This window comes from Notolepis coatsorum (assembly GCF_963971535.1).
Source record: "Notolepis coatsorum genome assembly, chromosome: 7".
NCBI classification, from domain to species: domain Eukaryota; kingdom Metazoa; phylum Chordata; class Actinopteri; order Aulopiformes; family Paralepididae; genus Notolepis; species Notolepis coatsorum.
The window spans coordinates 82690218-82707976 of record NC_140171.1 but is presented as its reverse complement, the minus strand read 5'-3'; the positions used below and the strand labels follow the sequence as shown (position 1 = coordinate 82707976).

The following is a 17759-nucleotide window of genomic DNA, read 5'->3' as shown; positions in this document are numbered from 1 at the left end:
TATTCGGCCGGAAAGGTTTTTCAGCTGTACCTCGGGTAACTCTGTCACAGCGGATTTGCACGGTGGGTTATTTCTTTAGACTTTTCTTCTTAAATCACTAACAGATGCTTTACATATGAACGACAATAATATACTAAATGTACTTGTGTTAAAAACGGCTGTCGGCCACAGTGTAGCTGTCAACAACACCAATTAAGTTAACTTAGCTAGCGGTTAGCTAGAATGACGCTGGCTAACTTACTGTAGCTTTACGTGGCTTTAGCACAGAGTCCTTGTGTTAGGCGAGGAGAGCACGTTGACGTCGGTAGGGAGGTAAACGTTTGTCTGCCGTCACCGAATATATAATAATTGTTATAAATCAGTGGTGGAGGCAATATTTATTTAAATGGCATATTCCACCTATGTGAGTGTCTACAACATAACCACATCTAAAAGTTAGGAAACGAAGCGAACAAGCTTATCTTAGACATGTCAGTATTGTGTCAATAGCTAACACATATTAATATTATTGTACCGGGTAGGTACATAGTTACATTTATCTGTGACGTCTGTTTGACGAGAGACCAGCTGCTTCGCGTCTCTTTTCAGCTTGCCTTTGGTTACGTTAGTTGGTTATTAACCCGCACTTGACGTTCTTCGTTGGCAGGTTAAAGCCTATTTTGTTAACCGTTGAGCAACGCTATCCGGTTGCACCCAAGAAGATGCCCAAAAAGAAGACCGGTGCACGAAAGAAGGCAGAAAGTCGTAAGGAACGGGAGAAACAGAGTCGAGCCAACCGGGATCACATTGATGTCGCTAAACATCCTTGTAATTTTGCCATGGTATGCAACCTCAAGATTGTAATGAACTACTATGTAAATTAGTATCTAGTATCTTCACTGTTTTGTTGTAGTCCTTGGGTCTGCTCTTGCATTGCTGATACATTGTTCTAGGTTTATTATCACATATATAATATATATATATATTATAATTGTATTGCATCTTAATTCACAGGAATGTGACAAGTGTCAGAGGTAAGGAACTTGACCATGTATTCAAATAATAGCATGGTGCCATCAGCCAACCATTTTACAGACTGATGATGTGACTCATTGTTTTATTGACCCTGTAGAAGGCAGAAGAACAGGGCATTCTGCTACTTCTGCGCCTCAGTACAGAAGCTGCCCATGTGTGCCCAATGCGGTAAGTGATATGCAGCTAATATTCAGTGGCTGGTGGTTGTAGGCAGGGGTGTCGTTTTGTCATGGCAAGGTATGGTACTCGCCATACCTTGGCTTGTGACAAAATCATCTAATTTGCGTGTCATTTGTGACACACGCTGCCGCGTTGTAGTTGAACGCCAGACAGGTGGCTGCTCTTTGTCTCAGAATAAACAACCAAGCCGCCAAGTACCCACCTGGCTACCTGTCTTTGCATAACAATAGCTCAGGCCAATGTAAATGGATCAAGCAAATACATTTGGCCTATCTGATCAGGGTCTTCAAATATGATGTCTGGGGGTGCATACAGACAGTGAAATGAGGGTGGACTGGCCATGCCTGCTTTGTAGATAATAAATAGAGAGATATCTCTCTCGTCAAAGCAAGAGCTTAGTAAACTCCAGCTCACTCAAAATAGAGCTGCCAGACTCACTCTTCACTGCTCTATAAGGAATAGTGTGGAGGGAATGCATGCTAGACTGTCGTGGATGAGGGTGGAGAAGAGACTAGCATGCAGTTTGATTAGGTTTTTAAAGAACATTTGTACCTTGGGTAAACTAACTCAATTGTATTCTATGCTTTTATCCACCAATGATAGACATGACCATAATACCAGACATGCTTCAAGTAGTCGAATAGGATCCAATTACATATTATACGGACGGAAAACAAGGACAGTTTCAAAAAGAAACTTAAAGGAGCCATAATCCGGAAGGAAATTAATGTCATGCATGCGTGTAGCTGCAGCCATGTTATCCAAAACTTCTTCTGTTTACTTTGTGTTTTTTTTCTTTTTAAAGGTATGGTGAAATTGATGTTTCAGTAACATTGATGAGCATTCTGAAAGCAATTCTTAAAGATTCACTTTTAAAAACAATCTTAAATTGTATTTTGTTTAGTTTTTTTTGTTTTCCATTTCTTTGCTTGCATGTAATTTTAGCCATCTTAATTGTTAGTTTCATTGTGTATTGTGTGTTGAGTACTGACTTTTAATAATTCTGTTTTACAATAATTGTTTTTGTATTTTTTTTTTTTATTTTTTTTTGTGGACCCCAGGAAGACTAGCTGGTTGCCATGGCACCAGCTAATGGGGATCCGTAATAAAATCAAAATAAAATCTCACACACACAACGCAGTACGCACGTTCCGAGACTTGCGCGGCGTTATGACTTGTCATAAGTGAATTGTATAGAAACAACTCACCAAAATTGACTATTGCACAACTGATTAAAATTTTTCTGTATTGGTAGGAAAGGCACGATACGTCATGAGAATACTATGAATATCTTGTAAATTACAAATGGACCATTGATGAAAAATCTTTTTGGTTGATCATCCATCCCTCTACACAGTGTTCCTATACATGGATATAATGTGTCGGCTCTTGCACAAATCTTAGTACTGGGCAGAACTATCACAAATAGATTTCCCCAAATTGATATTAAAACAGATTAAAGCACTTCCTGTGTAAGTATGCAAGTCTTATTTATTTGGTTGATTTTGTGTATCCTAACTTACGTTCCTCTTAACAGGCAAAACCAAATGCATGAAGTCTTCAGATTGTGTCATCAGGCACCCTGGTATCCACAGCACTGGGATGGGCATGGTGGTAAGGGACCCAATGGATTTGGATTGATGGTGCTATATCACTTTTGGGCTGTGGCTCTGCGGTTTCTGATCATGCATTTTATTAATGACTACTAGGGCGCAGTGTGTGACTTCTGTGAAGCTTGGGTGTGCCACGGCAGGAAATGCCTGAGTACCCATGCCTGCATATGTCCTCTGTCTGATGCAGACTGCATTGAGTGTGAGCGTGCTGTCTGGGACCACGGTAAGAAGATGACCCCACAAGTAAATTGAATCTCCTTCACAAACATGACATCTCACAAACTCAGCACTGCTCCTTTTTTTCTGCTTGCTTTCTGAAAAGGGGGCCGGGTATACCGCTGCTCCTTCTGTGACAACTTCCTGTGCGAGGATGATCAGTTTGAGCACCAGGCGAGCTGCCAAATCCTTGAAGCGGAAACATATAAGTGTGAGTCAGCCATTGACTCGCTGTTCTACCCCTCAACCATCTGCATTGTTGCGGTTGATGGGAGAGTTAGTGTGCATTTCAGCTTTTCACCCACTTCTTCCCTGAGGGTATATGTTTGGCAGATGATGTGCTTTTAACTTTGTTTTTTATACGACCAATTTTAGGTGTTTCCTGTAACAGGCTGGGGCAACACTCCTGCCTGCGTTGTAAGGTGAGGGGGATACATATCATTACTACGGTTGAGGAGGATGGGCATGGATATCTATATTGTACCGTAGTACTTTTCCCATGCTAAGTTGAAATCAGCATTGTCATAATTTTTCCTATTGAACGTTTTTCAAGGCATTCATTGGAATACCATTCAATGATCTATCAAATTATGTTTTGGAAATTTGACACTGGTGGGCTTTGAATTGATCTTGACATTTTAGTTTCCTTAGGGATATATTTCAGCTGTATACTGTGGTCAAATCGAAACACTGGAAAAACAAATGGAATATTATATAAGCTCTTATCATTCCCACTCACTTCTAAGGCTGTCCCCGAAGCCTGTTTTTGGGATTTGAACTTCGTCAGGGTTTTTCGAACGAACGTTCGAACCTTCGTTTTTTAATTTAAAAAAAAAAATATATATATATATATATATATATATATATATATATATTAAAAATAATAATTTTTATTTAGAATTTGAATGTTAACGTTCGAACATTCGGGCTCATCCTTACTCACTTCCCACTTATCTCAATAAACAACCCCATCTCCCACACATGGGGGGTTTCACATTCTATTACCTACTGAATGGCTGAACTGGCAGTTACCACAAGCCTGCTTACCTTTATGTTACCATATTATGTAGAGCCATATGGAATCCGCGATCACGGAATCGCGGACGGAATCGCGGAATTGAGCAATAAAAATGGAATAGACTATATATATTTTTTTTTTACTTTTTTTTTTTGGTTGTGGGACTTGTACAGCACTTTGTTCAACTTTGTCAGTGCTGTAAAGTTTAAACCTTTTAAAATCTTAGACAAACAAAACACTTTGCTTTCATGAAATATTGTAAGCCGTCATTTGAGGGTTTATAAAAGCAGCACAATGAACACAAATCTGTCAGTGCCGAGTCTGACCTCATCTTAAATAACAAACAGCATTGCTTGTTGTAGTTAAGAAAGAGAGGCAGAGTTGATTTAGCAAAAATATAAATAATTTTTTTTTTTTTTTTAATAATTGAATTTTATTTTCATATTCGAATCCCATGCCCATCGAACGAAGCTTCGAAGTATTTAAGACAGCCCTATTAAATGGACTGCTATATCTTATTAAATTGTGGACATTTATTCATTCCCACTTATTAGACACTATTTCTGATGGTAAAATGAGTGTACAAAGCAAAATACAGAATTCTGAAATATTAAAACGGAAAAAACGGAATTTGGAAAAAAATAAAATGGAATTTGGAAAAAAATAAAACTGATTTCATATGGCTCTAATATTATGTTGCTGTCGAGCACCAAAGTGGTTGATATGAGGAGGACTATGCATGTTTGACCATGTAGAAAGTACTCACTGCTCAAATATGTTTTTTCAGTATGTATGTTGGAAGTTGGTGGCATATGTGCTGAATAAAATTGTCTGATCATTTGGCACGAGAACCATGTAGAATGTAGATGAATCCATGTGTACAATTACACAAAATAACCATTTAGTGGTTGAGTGTGTAGAAAGAGAATCATGTAGACTCTACCACTAAATCATTTGCTTATTCCACGTATTTGACCTACCTCAAACCTTGCCCTGTTTTCTTGGTCCTCCAATCACAACGGTTGCTTCCCTCTGGAAAAACTTTGGAAGCAACGGCTGTGATTAAAGGATAAAAAAAAAAAGGCAGGGCTTTAAATGTGTCAATTGTACGTTGCGTACATGGTCCTCAATCCAAATGATCTGTCCATGATATATTATTCCAATATCTTAATTAGTGCATCTTTAATTGTAGCAAAACCTGTGTATGTCTGTGTGTATATATACACTGGTGTTTAAAGTTGACGTATCAAATCTCCTTCAGGCCTGTTACTGTGATGACCATGCCAAGAGTAAGGTCTTCAAACACGAGAAAGGCAAATCACCGCCATGCCCCAAGTGTGGTCACGAGACCCAGGAGACCAAAGACCTCAGCATGTCCAGTGAGTTCAAGATAAAACATTATCTAGATACTTAAAAGTCATTATGTTTCTTACCATAAGGTGGTTGGACATGGACAGGAGTTGTCTGTTGTTTTTGGGAGGAGAAGTGGGGCGGCGTGGCTCAGGGTTAGAGCGGGGCGACCAATGATCGAAGGGTTGGTGGTTCGAATCCCGCTCAAGCCCATGTCCATCCCATTGCTACTTGTGTCCTTGGGCAAGACACTTAACCTACTTGCCTCGTATGAATGTGTATGCATGTGAATGAATGTTGGTGGTGGTCGGAGGGGCCGTAGTCGTTGATTATTCGCCACGCTTCCGTGAGTCTGCCTCAGGGCAGCTCTGGCTGCAATTGTAGCTTACCACCACCGGTATGACTGTGTATGAACGAATAATGGACTCTGTGAAGCGCTCTGAGTCAGAGCAACAGTCAGTCAGAAAAGAGCGCTATATAAATCCAATCCATTATTATTAAGTCTGCTTTTGGAGAAAAGATTGGTGCTTCATATTATTTCATGTCAGGGAATTGAATTTGGCCCATAATATTTTCCACATTTCTAACATGAATCCACCCCTGGCTAACTATCTGAAAAGTAACAGCCATGTAGCAGTGCTCATGCCCTTTCCCCCACGTGTGTGCTCCACAGCTCGCTCATTGAAGTTCGGCAGACAAAGCGGAGCTGATGACGAGGACAGTTACAGTTACGGCTACGGAGCGGCAGGGTATGATTCTTATTGGAAGAACGTGGCTTCTGCAGGCCAAGGCCAGGACGAAGACGCTGGAGACGATGATGACGATGACGATGATGACGATGATGATGATGATGAGGAGGAGGAGGATGAAGAGGAAGAAGAAATGACTGGTCTGGCTGGTCTGAAGTTGGACAAGACCCCGGCCGGAATTTGATGGGGATTCCTGCGAGCAGAGAGTGCGGCCAATTAGATGACAATATCCTGTACAATGTTGGATGTTGTTACTTGTGTTCAGCTCAGTCCAGGAGCTAATTGACCTATCCCAATGTCCGCCCTCTTTTCTTGACCCTCCTATCACAAGATCTTGTCTCCTGAGTCAAGCTAAGGGAGAGCAGAGCTTGGGATAAGTCAATTGGGTGTAATCATTTAGAATGCCTGAAACTTTAAAGGAATACTCTACTATAAAAAAGAAAACGGATTTATTATGCCCATAATCTCGTAAATATCGCAAAACTATGAACTGCCTTGCATAAATTAATTTGGTTTGAGAGCTAAAATGGGTGATGTCATGATGTCACATTCTAGGAAGTATTATATATATATATATATTATTTTCTTTTTATTAATAAAACAATCAAAATGAACAATAAATTAGCAAAGGAAGTATTAAATGTGCTATTTGGGAGAGAAATTCACAGCATGCATTTAGTTAACGAAACATTTATCATACCATTGATTCTATTTCATCATATAACAAAATAGTTTGAAGCACTGTCGGCACCAAACAAACCTAGAAGATGGGCCATGCCATTGTAAACAACAAAGCCGTGCAACCCAATTTTATTCAGTTATGAAAATATATGGCATAGCATGTTTTCACTTCTCTAACTTTCAAATTACTACATGTAATTTCAGATAAAGATTCAGTACAATGAAATATTTCAATCATTGCATATTTTTTTTACAGATGGTATGTTGTAAAATTGCCCAAAATGTTAGAACTGTTGTGAAAATCATATAAATATACAGGTATATCGTTAAAATGATGATTGAAGATCTGCGGTAGATTGTATAATCTATTTGGGTTAGTCTTGATTTTCCCATCAGTCCGTGTCAATTGTCAGTAGTTGTAAAGGATATCCGCTAGCTAGTCCACAAACGAGTAATACAACTAGTTTGCTACAATGTGGTTCAGTTAAAAAAACATCCACAGCAACTGTGACAATTTATTGCTAGCACAAGTTCAACAATGTTAATCTCCCAAAGTAACCCATCACACTGGTCTCATTAATTTGTTTTACATTTGAAAGCTTCATGTATTATACTAACTTGACATCTCTTTTAAACATACTTAGTTTGCTGCACTGAAACAGTTCTACCGAATCAAATGATGCATCTGAAACTGAATAAATGACATTCCAGAATCAGCGTTTTCTGACTGAATTAAGATTGTACTCTATCTTTAAAATATGTGCATATTTTATGTGTCCGTGAAATATTTTTCATGTGTGTGTGTATATATATATATATACACACACACGAGAGAGATGGGTGACAAAGGAAAATATAAAGGTGTTGGTCCACAAGCTGCCAGAACCGCTTCAATGCACCTTGGCATATATTCTACAAGTCTTTGGGACTCTACTGGAGGGATGGAACACAATTCTCCCAAAAGATATTCCCTCATTTGGTGTTTTGATGATGGTGGTGGAGAGCGCTGTCTTAACGCCTCGGTCCAAACTCTCCCGCAGGTGTTCAATTGGGTTGAAATCTGGTGACCGTGAAGGCCATAGCTTATGATTCCCATTATTTTCAGACTTCAAACCATTCAGTGACCCCTCGTGTCCTGTGGATGGGGGCATCTCCTGGAAGAAACCACTCGCATTTCATTATAGGAAGAATGAAATCATTCAGAATAACTATTGATTTCCAGCTACCCTTTCCTCTAAGGGACAAGCAGACCCAAACCATGCCAGAAAAATGCCCCAGCCTAACCCCCCACAGCATAATTGCATCATGCAGTACACCTGTATGGAAGTATCTGCATTTGTTATGTGTTTATTAGGGCTGTCCCCGACTAAGGATTTGGATGGTCGACTATGATTGGCCAAAATTTGCCGTTAGTCGACTATTGGTCGACTAAAAAAAAAGTATAATATTTTAACTTTATTTTTTATTTTTTTATCATTCCATTTGGGCTGTGGGGGGTGCTTAATGTCTGAAGGAGTCGACTGAAGGCTTCTTGGCCTCTGCAAAAGCATGCAATTGGTCCACTGATGGATACGAGGTCATTGTCGCAAAATAATTGACCGACACGGAGTTTAGAATACCGAGGCGCCTCGCCGAGGTGTTCTAAACGTAGTGAAGGTCAATTATATTGCGACAATGACCGAGTATAGGCTATACATTATCCCGCTTATTACATGGCTAACTTACTAACAATATACCTAATTCATTTTACACCATCGACAAGACGAGATCAAATGCAGACGCAGTTGTTCTGTGCCTCTGTCAGCCCAAATAAAGTTATTATTATCGCCGGCAGCCGGCAGGTGTGTCTGATTGCACTGATGCAGTGTGTGTCAGTGGGCTTGATTGCTCCAGCTGCGAACAGCGGTCATTATTGCTCGGTTGCACTGATGCAGTGTGTGTCAGTGGTCTTGATTGCTCCAGCTGCGAACAGTGGTCATTATTGCTCGGTTGCCCCTGACAGCGGTCCATTATCGAGTAATAACGGACCGCTGCTATGGGCAACCGAGCGGCGCGCTATTGACCAATCACAATCAAGCATTTCGGCGAATGTTAAAACGGCATACAATACATTTTGATCTAGTCTAGTGAGTGTGTTCTGGGTGAAATCTGCGTCATTACCAAAGGTAGCTGCATTTCTGGCAGACGCTCTCTGATTGGCCGACGTCAGTTTCTACACTGCGTAGGCACTCTTCGAAGTTGGTTAAGGTTAGAGTTTGTCTTAGAGCGTGACGGCAAGTTCTTTCGACGGTTAAGCTTAGGCACTCTTTCGAAGTTGGTTAAAGTTAGAGTTTGTCTAGAGCATGGCGATAGAACGCCAGGTAGTTTGCACGCTGTTTGACGTGGAAATGAGCAAAGACACAGCTCGTCACGCTATTGGGCGCACATGTCACATGACCAGAAACGTCTGCCAGAAATGCGGCTACCTTTGGTATGGACGCGTGAAATCCTCTTTCAGTGCCTCTGTGCCTGTTTTCGTAGGCAGTTAGCCTCTGGTATGCGTGCCATTAGCGTTAGCCACGCTTCTAGGTCTCTTTTCTTTTGAAAAGAATGATAAAAAAATATTATTTTTATTTTATTTATTTTTTTACTACTCGACTAAGAGGTTGGTTAGTCGACTACGGCTCCTTTCGACCAATTAGTCGACTAATCGACTAATGGGGGTCAGCCCTACTGTTTATATAGTGTGTGTAGGCCTATATATCATATTGAGCTGTATTTAATACTTACGTACTGGAATATATGACATCACACATTCCAACTCATTTTTTGGTGGAGTGTTCCTTTAAAGATTTTAGTTTTGATGGACTTGGGACCATGGAAGTATTATTTAAGACCTGAAGGAAAGATGGAAAAATGTCTGCCCATTATTTTCAATGTAAGATGCTCACCCAGTGCATACGCTGATATACGGAAGCCCTGAGAGGCCAGTTCCGTAAACAGTTGTGGTCCTCTGGCTCATAGAACATAAAAACGGACAACACGCTCATCACAGACAAGCTGGATGTAGCCAATTACTTAAACATTTTCTTCACAAACATAGCCACAACACTGGTAAACAAACTACCCTCCCACTCAGGGCTTTATGGGGTAGAACACATAGTAGCTTACTACAAAAACCTAGGGGTCCGCAAGGACGACTTCAAGCTGGAAATGGTAACAACAGATGAGGTACTCAATAAACTGAGCGCCCTCCAACCTAACAAGGCCACTGGCCATGACAACATCCCCTCCAAATTCCTCAGAGACTCAGCAGCCGCCATCACCCCAATCATCACACACATAATAAACCTCTCCATAAAACAGGGACACGTCCCCAAGGACTTCAAAATTGCGAGGGTGACCCCTCTGCACAAAAAGGGCAGCAAATTAGACCCAGGCAACTACCGCCCTGTTTCTATTCTCACCTCCATCTCGAAAGTCATGGAAAAAATAGTCTACGAACAGGTCGAAAAGTACCTAGCGGAAAAAAATCTAATCTACGAATTCCAATCTGGCTTCAGAACATCCCACTCCACTGACACATGCCTTCTCTATTTGAATGACCACATCAAACAAGAGGTGGACGCAGGCAAATACTGCGGCATGGTCATGCTGGACCTACAAAAGGCCTTTGACACGGTCAATCACTCCATTCTGATTGACAAGCTAAAAGCAATTGGTTTTGATAGTCTATCAGTGAGCTGGATGCAATCCTACCTTGAGGGGAGGGAACAGATGGTGGAGGTAAACGGTACCCTATCCCCCCCCCTCACAGTGAGCTGTGGTGTTCCACAAGGAAGCATACTAGGACCGCTACTGTTCCTAATTTATGCAAATGACATGTCGTCAGCTTGTGACTGCAACTTGTTCCTGTTTGCGGACGACTCAGCCCTGCTGGTCTCTGACAGGAACAAGTTACAGGTTGAAAAAACCCTCAGCTCGGAACTAGGCAGAATCTGCATATGGCTCGCTGATAACAAACTATCATTACACATGGGCAAAACAGAGTCCATTCTCTTCGGTTCAAATAACAAACTCAGCAAGACCGACGGCTTCTCAGTTACAGTGGGTGACAATATTGTCACAAGGAAAGATGAAATTACCTACCTGGGTTCCATCCTAGAGGCTAATCTCTCCTGTGACAAAATGGCATCCAATGTAATAAAAAAAGTCAACCAACGAACTCGATTCTTGTACCGGATCTCCTCTCTGGTAAACAAGAACACCCTGAAGACTCTGGCAGGAGCACTCATTCAGGGGTACTACGACTATGCTTGCACCTCATGGTACCAAAGCACCTCAAAGGCGCTAAAAACAAAATTACAAACATCTCAAAACAAACTGGTCAGACTACTGCTTGACCTTACTCCTAGAACCCACCTCACCCCTGCCCACTTTGACAACCTAGGATGGCTTAGAGTAGACGACAGAGTACAACAACTTGCAATGGGCCTGGTCTACAAGATACACTACACGACCAAGGTACCCATGTACATGTCAAAATACTTCCCAAAGGTCAGTGAATACCACGATCACAACACCAGAGGGAGCTCCACAAATCATGTTAAACCCAGATTCGGCTCAAATAAGGGACTAAACACGTTTCGCAATTATGCCACATCAATGTGGAACGCCCTACCCAAAGCTGTAAAGGAATGTGGATCACTACCCACTTTCAAAACCTCTCTCAAGGGACACCTACGGGAGACTGCAATTCAACACTGGCCCCTGTAAATATCCTAACCCAACCCCCTCCAATGTACAGTCATTTACCTAGTATGGTTTTGTCAATAGTTCAATGTACAATTTTGTTTGTTTGTACAGTGTCTCCCCCCCCCCCCCCCTCAATGTACAGTATTACTTGTTTATACAGTGTGCCCCCCGCCCCCCCCCCCAACCACCTCCAATGTAAATTACCCAGTATGGTTGTCAATATCCCAATGTACCCAACCCCCCCCACACAACCTCCTCCAATGTACAGTTTCTACGTCAAATGTATATACTCCCTTTTCTTGACTCCTTCTGTATCACAAACAGTACTGTATTTGCAAATCTGGTATGTCATAAATGTATAGATGTAGCAGTACTGACTATCTGTATGTCATGTATGTCATATATGTCCTGATGAATTGAAAATGGGGGACCCTGATGTAAACAAGACGAAAGTCTTTCTCTGGTCTGCATCCCCTTAACAATTGTGTGTATTGAGCTGTACTGTATTGTACCCATTCTACAATCTGTTAATAAAGTTTTCAATCAATCAATCAATCAATGCAGTCTCTTACAGCTGATAGATGGATGCCGTCTCCTTGTACTAGTCAACTTCACCAGCTGATAAGATAGATACTGTCTGCTCATACAAGTCATCTTCACCAAGTTACGGTTCTGGGTGACCTTTCTAAATAAACGGTCTTCGTTATAAAAAGTACATAATTAACAAAGTTATTGGATATATTCCATGTTGAAGTTATCTTAATTGTTTTAAAAAGCTGTCTTTTCTCTGGGCTGTCAATGGGGAAATGCCTTTCTGGGCTAGAGTGGATTGTGCTGCATTCTAGTCTTTGCCCAGTAGGGAGGGTCAAGGTGTGGACTGAAACCCCTGCATGGGGTCTGTACAGTATGGATCTATGTGGAAACATCTTGGTAACAATATAAATTAAGTCTGATACTCAAATCTGGCTGCAGTGATGATCACTATCATCAGTATAATAAAATTCAAACAATGAAGGTACTGTGATCATAGCACTGTAGCTGTTTCTGATGGTTATGCCTCAAAAGACATTACCACTGATGATTTATTGAGTGCATTTTATTGCATCAAATGATTGGCACTGCTTTTATATCTAAACCTTCTTCTTTTTGGTTGATCATCCATCCCTCTACACAGTGTTCCTATGCATGGATATATTTGTGTCGGCTCTTGCACAAATCTTAGTAGCCTACTGGGCAGAACTATCACAAATAGATTTCCCCAAATTGATATTAAAGCAGATTAAAGCACTTCCTGTGTAGGTATGCAAGTCTTATTTATTTGGTTCACAGTGATCACCATTCTAAAATGAATTCTAACATTCTAATTAATTATAGAATAACTGGTTATACATGCAAAAATGGACAATAGAACACTGGAACTGGAAATACAAAAAAAAAATCTTTTACAGCTGTTCCAATGTAAATGTGCCTTCCTTCGTGTACTTTCGCCCACTCTGAAGTCGGACTCGGTGTGGACGTGCCTGGTGGGCTCCGGAGCCGTGGGTTGCGGAATGCCGAACCCTGACCTAGACTCTCTTGTTATACTATGCTCCACACAGGAAGAAGTAATTTGCCTCTCCAAGAGCCCTCAACATGAGTTAAGTTCAGGGCGTGTGCGAGATTCACTCCCTTGTTGTGCAGTATTTGGACGGGACACTACTAGCATTCGGTAAACATAATTTAGGAAACAAACTAATCAAACAAACGAATCAAACAAATGTCATTACAATTGTGATGAAAATGTGATCTCGACTGCGTTCCTTGTTGCATGGAGAACCACCACCTGGGATCAGATGACAGACTTTTTGACGGCACCCGCTTTGATTTTTAGAAGGCGCAGCAACAGTGAGCAGAGGGTGTTATGTCAACATTATGGGGTAAGTCTTTACCTAATTGCATGGGTATTAAATACAACTCCTGATTTAGTAGACAGGATTTATATATCACACATGTGTATTGTCAGTGACAATTGTCGGGATGCCCCGATCGATTAGCTAACCGATCGTTATCGGCCGATAATCAGTATAAATATGCGATCGGTGATTGGTGATAATGCTTTATTTTCGCCGATCGGTATCGGATCGGTATCGGCCGATATGGCTCACGACGATCTGTGATCGGTATCGGTGGCAAAAAAATGTGATCGGGGCATCCATGTAATTTCCCCCTTTGGGGCAATAGGGACAAAGTTAAAATGTACAGTAACTATGTGGGAAATATAAACATGATTCATTTTAATTAGAGGTATCACCAAAGTTGAGCCAGAACCCTGCGGGCACACAGGTCCTCTCTTTGGGACGACACAACGTTATACCTGCCAACGCTGTTTTCCTCCGTGCTTCTCCCGTTTTAAACCCCCCTATCCCTCTGCACTCCGGTCAGGCATGCCGAGAGTGCCCTATCCCTCGCTCTGTGCACTCCGGTCACTCTGCCAGGCACGTCAAGAAAGTGCAGCGGACAAAAATGTATGAAAGAAAATGCACATTTCTCTCCATTTAGTGTGAAATATTCCCTCCTTTAAAACACGATATAGCATACATTACATACACACACCATGCGTCTCTCTCTCTCTGCCCCCCCCCCACCCCACCACAGTCACTGCGGTCAAGCCAGCCTGCAATTAGGAAATCACAGTCAAGTGGTCCACCTGTTTATTTTCGTTTGCGCATACACTTGCCTTATTACGGTAAAAAGGTTTTTAGTTCATGCTAACGTTACCTTAAGCCAGTTGCCTTAACACATTGGGCGCCAATAACATCGTACAACGTGTTTCAAGGTCATGCTAATTCTGCCATTCCACAGCGTACGACGTTATTGAGATCATATTTCATTTTTTCACCATTGGTATTCATAATTCCCTCACCCAGCCTCGGCTGATACAGTGGGAGCCTGCACAACTCTGCAACGCTTCAATACTGCCGCCTAGTGGATGATCGGCGAGTTACAACCGGAAATGGATCTCTGGTGATCTCTGTGCATCTGGGAAATACGTCCGGCACTCACATATTGTTGCAGGACTCTAGACACACATCCGTGTATATGGATCGCTGCCATAACTCAATAATCGATATGATTTGGGCATTTATTATTATACAAACCGGAAATGGATCTAGTCGATCCACGTCAAATAAGTGGGATCTTTTTCCTCCAGTCTCATCGGCGAACGGTAAGAGGACGCTGACGTCATTTTCAGCGTGATTGTTTATTATTATTAATGCAAACTGCTCTGATCAATATATCACCCATACTATAAAGCATTTACTGACGATCACGGAATTATAAACGACCCCCCCCCCGTTCATCCGCGCATGATGAGTCATAATGTTTAGGATCATGTACAGTTGAAATTTTTAATATAGCGTGTATCGGCAACAAACAGTTGATAATTTATATATGCGTTTATGCCTATAACTCACGTTCTAGGAATTACTGCAGAAAAGGTTAAAAAAATATTTATATTCTAGACGGTATTTTCGTATAAATATATGAATGAAAAAGTATAACGTTCCTACATCCTGAACGATAGATAATCATTGTTGAATAGGCCATAGTAATGTCAATTTAGCAATACAATTAAAAAAGTTATAGCCCTGTGTAGAAATCGTCGGCAAGGGGGGACGCACAATTTCTATCTTGCGACAACACCAAGTAGTGTGTAATTTATTATCTTTTTAGCACAAGTGACAGCTGTCAGATCTATGCCGTGCTAAACTCTCACAGCTCGACGTCACCAAACATTTTATCAATGACATTCCACCAGCGCGTCTTCTCTAAGCCCAACCCCCAAACCAACCTGATTAAAGTGACAGTGCCCCATCAATACATCAAAACAATCTAATGGTGAATTATGTCCATAGCACCCACTACATACGTCCCCCCAGAATTCATCATAACAAAAGAAGTCAATGAACAGGAGGGCGGAGAACTCTGCCATAACGGCTCCGCCTGACCCCTGTAGCGGCCGGCGCCGCTGTAGGGAAAACCTTAAGGGCCCTACGGCCACTCGGGCACAGGATAGGTGGCGAGGGGGTCTCGTGGGCCTTACTCTGAAGACGGGGCAAGGTAGGGGGTCGTCCCCGCCGTGGGGGCTGGGCCAGTCCAACAGGTTTGCCCAAGTCCACATGAGCCGGTTTAAGGCGGTCTATGGAAATGTGTTCCAGCTTCCCGCCCATGTCCACAACAAAGTACTTGTCTCCAGCCTCCTGGACACGGAACGGACCGTCGTATGGAGGTTTCAAGGGGTCCCGGTGGGCATCGTGACGGATGAAAACATATTCCGCTGACTGCAGACTTGTAGGGACGTGCGACCGGTGGAGGCCGTGCTGTGAGGTGGGGACCGGTGTGAATACCTTAGCCTTCTCCAGAAGTGCTGTCCGCTGCTGGGATGCACACCAGGGGGCAGTAATGTTAAGGATGAAATCCCCTGGCACCCGCAGAGGCTGACCGTAAACCAACTCGGCCGAGGAGGTCTGAAGGTCCTCCTTGGGGGCCGTCCTAAGACCAAGCATGACCCACGGGAGCCGGTCGACCCAGCCGCTGTCAGTAAGGCTGGCCCGAAGTGCTGCTTTCATTGAGCGGTGAAAGCGCTCGCATAACCCATTGGCCTGCGGGTGGTATGACATAGTCCGGTGTAGCTTCACGCCCAGGCTCTTGGCGACCGTGTTCCAGAGCTCGGACGTGAACTGTGGGCCCCGGTCTGAAGAGAGGTCGGCTGGAGTGCCAAACCGGGCGACCCAGGTTCCAATAAAGGCCCTGGTCACCTCGGCGGACGTCGTGCCTGACAGTGGAACTGCCTCTGGCCAACGGGTAGTCCTGTCTACCATAGTAAAGAAGTAACTGAAGCCGTGTGAGGGGGGCAGGGGGCCCACTAGGTCAACGTTCACGTGGTCGAACCTCCTTTCAGGTACAGGGAAGTGCTGCAGGGGGGCCTTGGTGTGACGGTACACTTTAGCGCGCTGGCACTCCAAACAGGAGTCAGCCCAGTCTCTCACATCTTTTCTAAGCCCAGGCCAGACAAACTTGCCGGACACTAGCCTCTGCGTAGGTTTCTTTCCCGGGTGGGAGAGGCCGTGAACAGCATCATAAACACGCCGCCTCCATCCTGTGGGAACGATGGGGCGGGGCTGTCCCATAGAGACATCACACAGGAGTGTGGTGCCACCTCAAACCGCAGGCTTGAGGTGGCTGACCTGAAATCTCACACTTCAGGGTCGGTAGCCTGGTCCGCCGCCATACCGGTGTAATCCAGCCCCAAGTGGATGGCGCCCGCTACAGCCCGGGAGAGGCAGTCTGCGACAAGGTTTGCTTTACCTGCCACATGTTGAATGTCAGTAGTGAACTCTGAGACATATGAGAGCTGTCGCTGTTGACGGGCGGACCATGGCTCAGACACCTTGGCCATGGCGAACGTCAGCGGCTTGTGATCCACGAAGGCCGTGAACTGGTGGGCCTCCAGCAGGAAACAAAAATGGCGGATGGCAAGGTAGAGGCAGAGGAGCTCCCGATCGAAGGTGCTATAACTCCGCTCGCTGGGGCTTAACTGGCGGCTGAAAAAAGCGAGCGGCTGGCAAGCCCTGCCTACCCACTGTTCAAACACTGCGCCCACAGCAAAATCTGAGGCGTCGGTGGTGATGGAGATTGGGGCCTTAAAGGAAGGATGTGCCAGCATGGTGGCGTTGGCTAGGGCAGCCTTGGCATCCAGAAAATCTTTGTCTCTCTCTGCAGACCAGTCGACAGCATGTTTTGGTGCTTTACCCCTAAGGGCCTCATACAAAGGCAGCATAATCTGAGCCGCCTGGGGAATATAGCGGTGATAAAAGTTGATCATTCCGAGAAACTCCTGCAGTGACCTAACCGTGGGCGGCCGGGGAAAATTCATCACCGCTTCCACCTTCATGGGAAGAGGGACCGCTCCCTCTTTAGTGACTCTGTGCCCCAGGAAGTCAATGGTCGACCGCCCAAACTGGCATTTGGCCGGGTTGATTATCAGTCCATGCTCATTTAGCCGCTCAAAAAGCATCCTGAGGTGGGACATGTGCTCAGCCTTAGAGGCGCTGGCTATGAGGATATCATCCAAGTATACAAAAATAAAATCCAAGTCTCGTAGCACAGAGTCCATAAGGCGCTGGAACGTCTGTGCAGCGTTTTTGAGGCCGAATGGCATGC

At 43.3% G+C, this 17759-nt stretch overlaps 2 protein-coding genes across 5 annotated transcripts in view; both read left to right on the top strand.

Moving 5' to 3' along the window:
* The first annotated feature begins 11 nt into the window (after positions 1-11).
* On the top strand, positions 12-7527 carry znf330 (zinc finger protein 330). Its single transcript, XM_084317835.1, has 10 exons — positions 12-62; positions 647-821; positions 994-1013; positions 1112-1182; positions 2732-2808; positions 2904-3030; positions 3130-3234; positions 3399-3445; positions 5303-5420; positions 6065-7527. Exons 2-10 carry the CDS (start codon positions 702-704, stop codon positions 6322-6324), a joined length of 945 nt encoding a protein of 314 aa, XP_084173961.1. The 5' UTR covers positions 12-62; positions 647-701; the 3' UTR covers positions 6325-7527.
* Positions 7528-13086: 5559 nt separating this feature from the next.
* Positions 13087-17759, top strand: part of LOC311231987 (interleukin-15-like) — an 87078-nt gene continuing 82405 nt past the window's right edge. For 3 of the 4 annotated variants that reach the window (XR_014619897.1, XR_014619898.1, XM_084318635.1), the window contains exon 1: positions 13087-13471. Coding sequence is in view for 2 of the 4 variants with exons in the window: in XM_084318635.1 (XP_084174761.1) it covers positions 13467-13471 (5 nt within the window). In the remaining 2 variants the exon portion in view is untranslated. The remainder of the gene's footprint in view (positions 13472-17759) is intronic. The other variant, XM_084318636.1, reaches the window with a different exon arrangement.

Bases quoted from the DNA above. Each gene is read 5' to 3' on its own strand.
- znf330 (XM_084317835.1), top strand. From the start codon at position 702: ATGCCCAAAAAGAAGACCGGTGCACGAAAGAAGGCAGAAAGTCGTAAG. The intron at 3,031-3,129 runs GTAAGAAGATGA...CTTTCTGAAAAG, and splicing joins GCGTGCTGTCTGGGACCACG to GGGGCCGGGTATACCGCTGC. The intron at 5,421-6,064 runs GTGAGTTCAAGA...TGTGCTCCACAG, and splicing joins CAAAGACCTCAGCATGTCCA to CTCGCTCATTGAAGTTCGGC.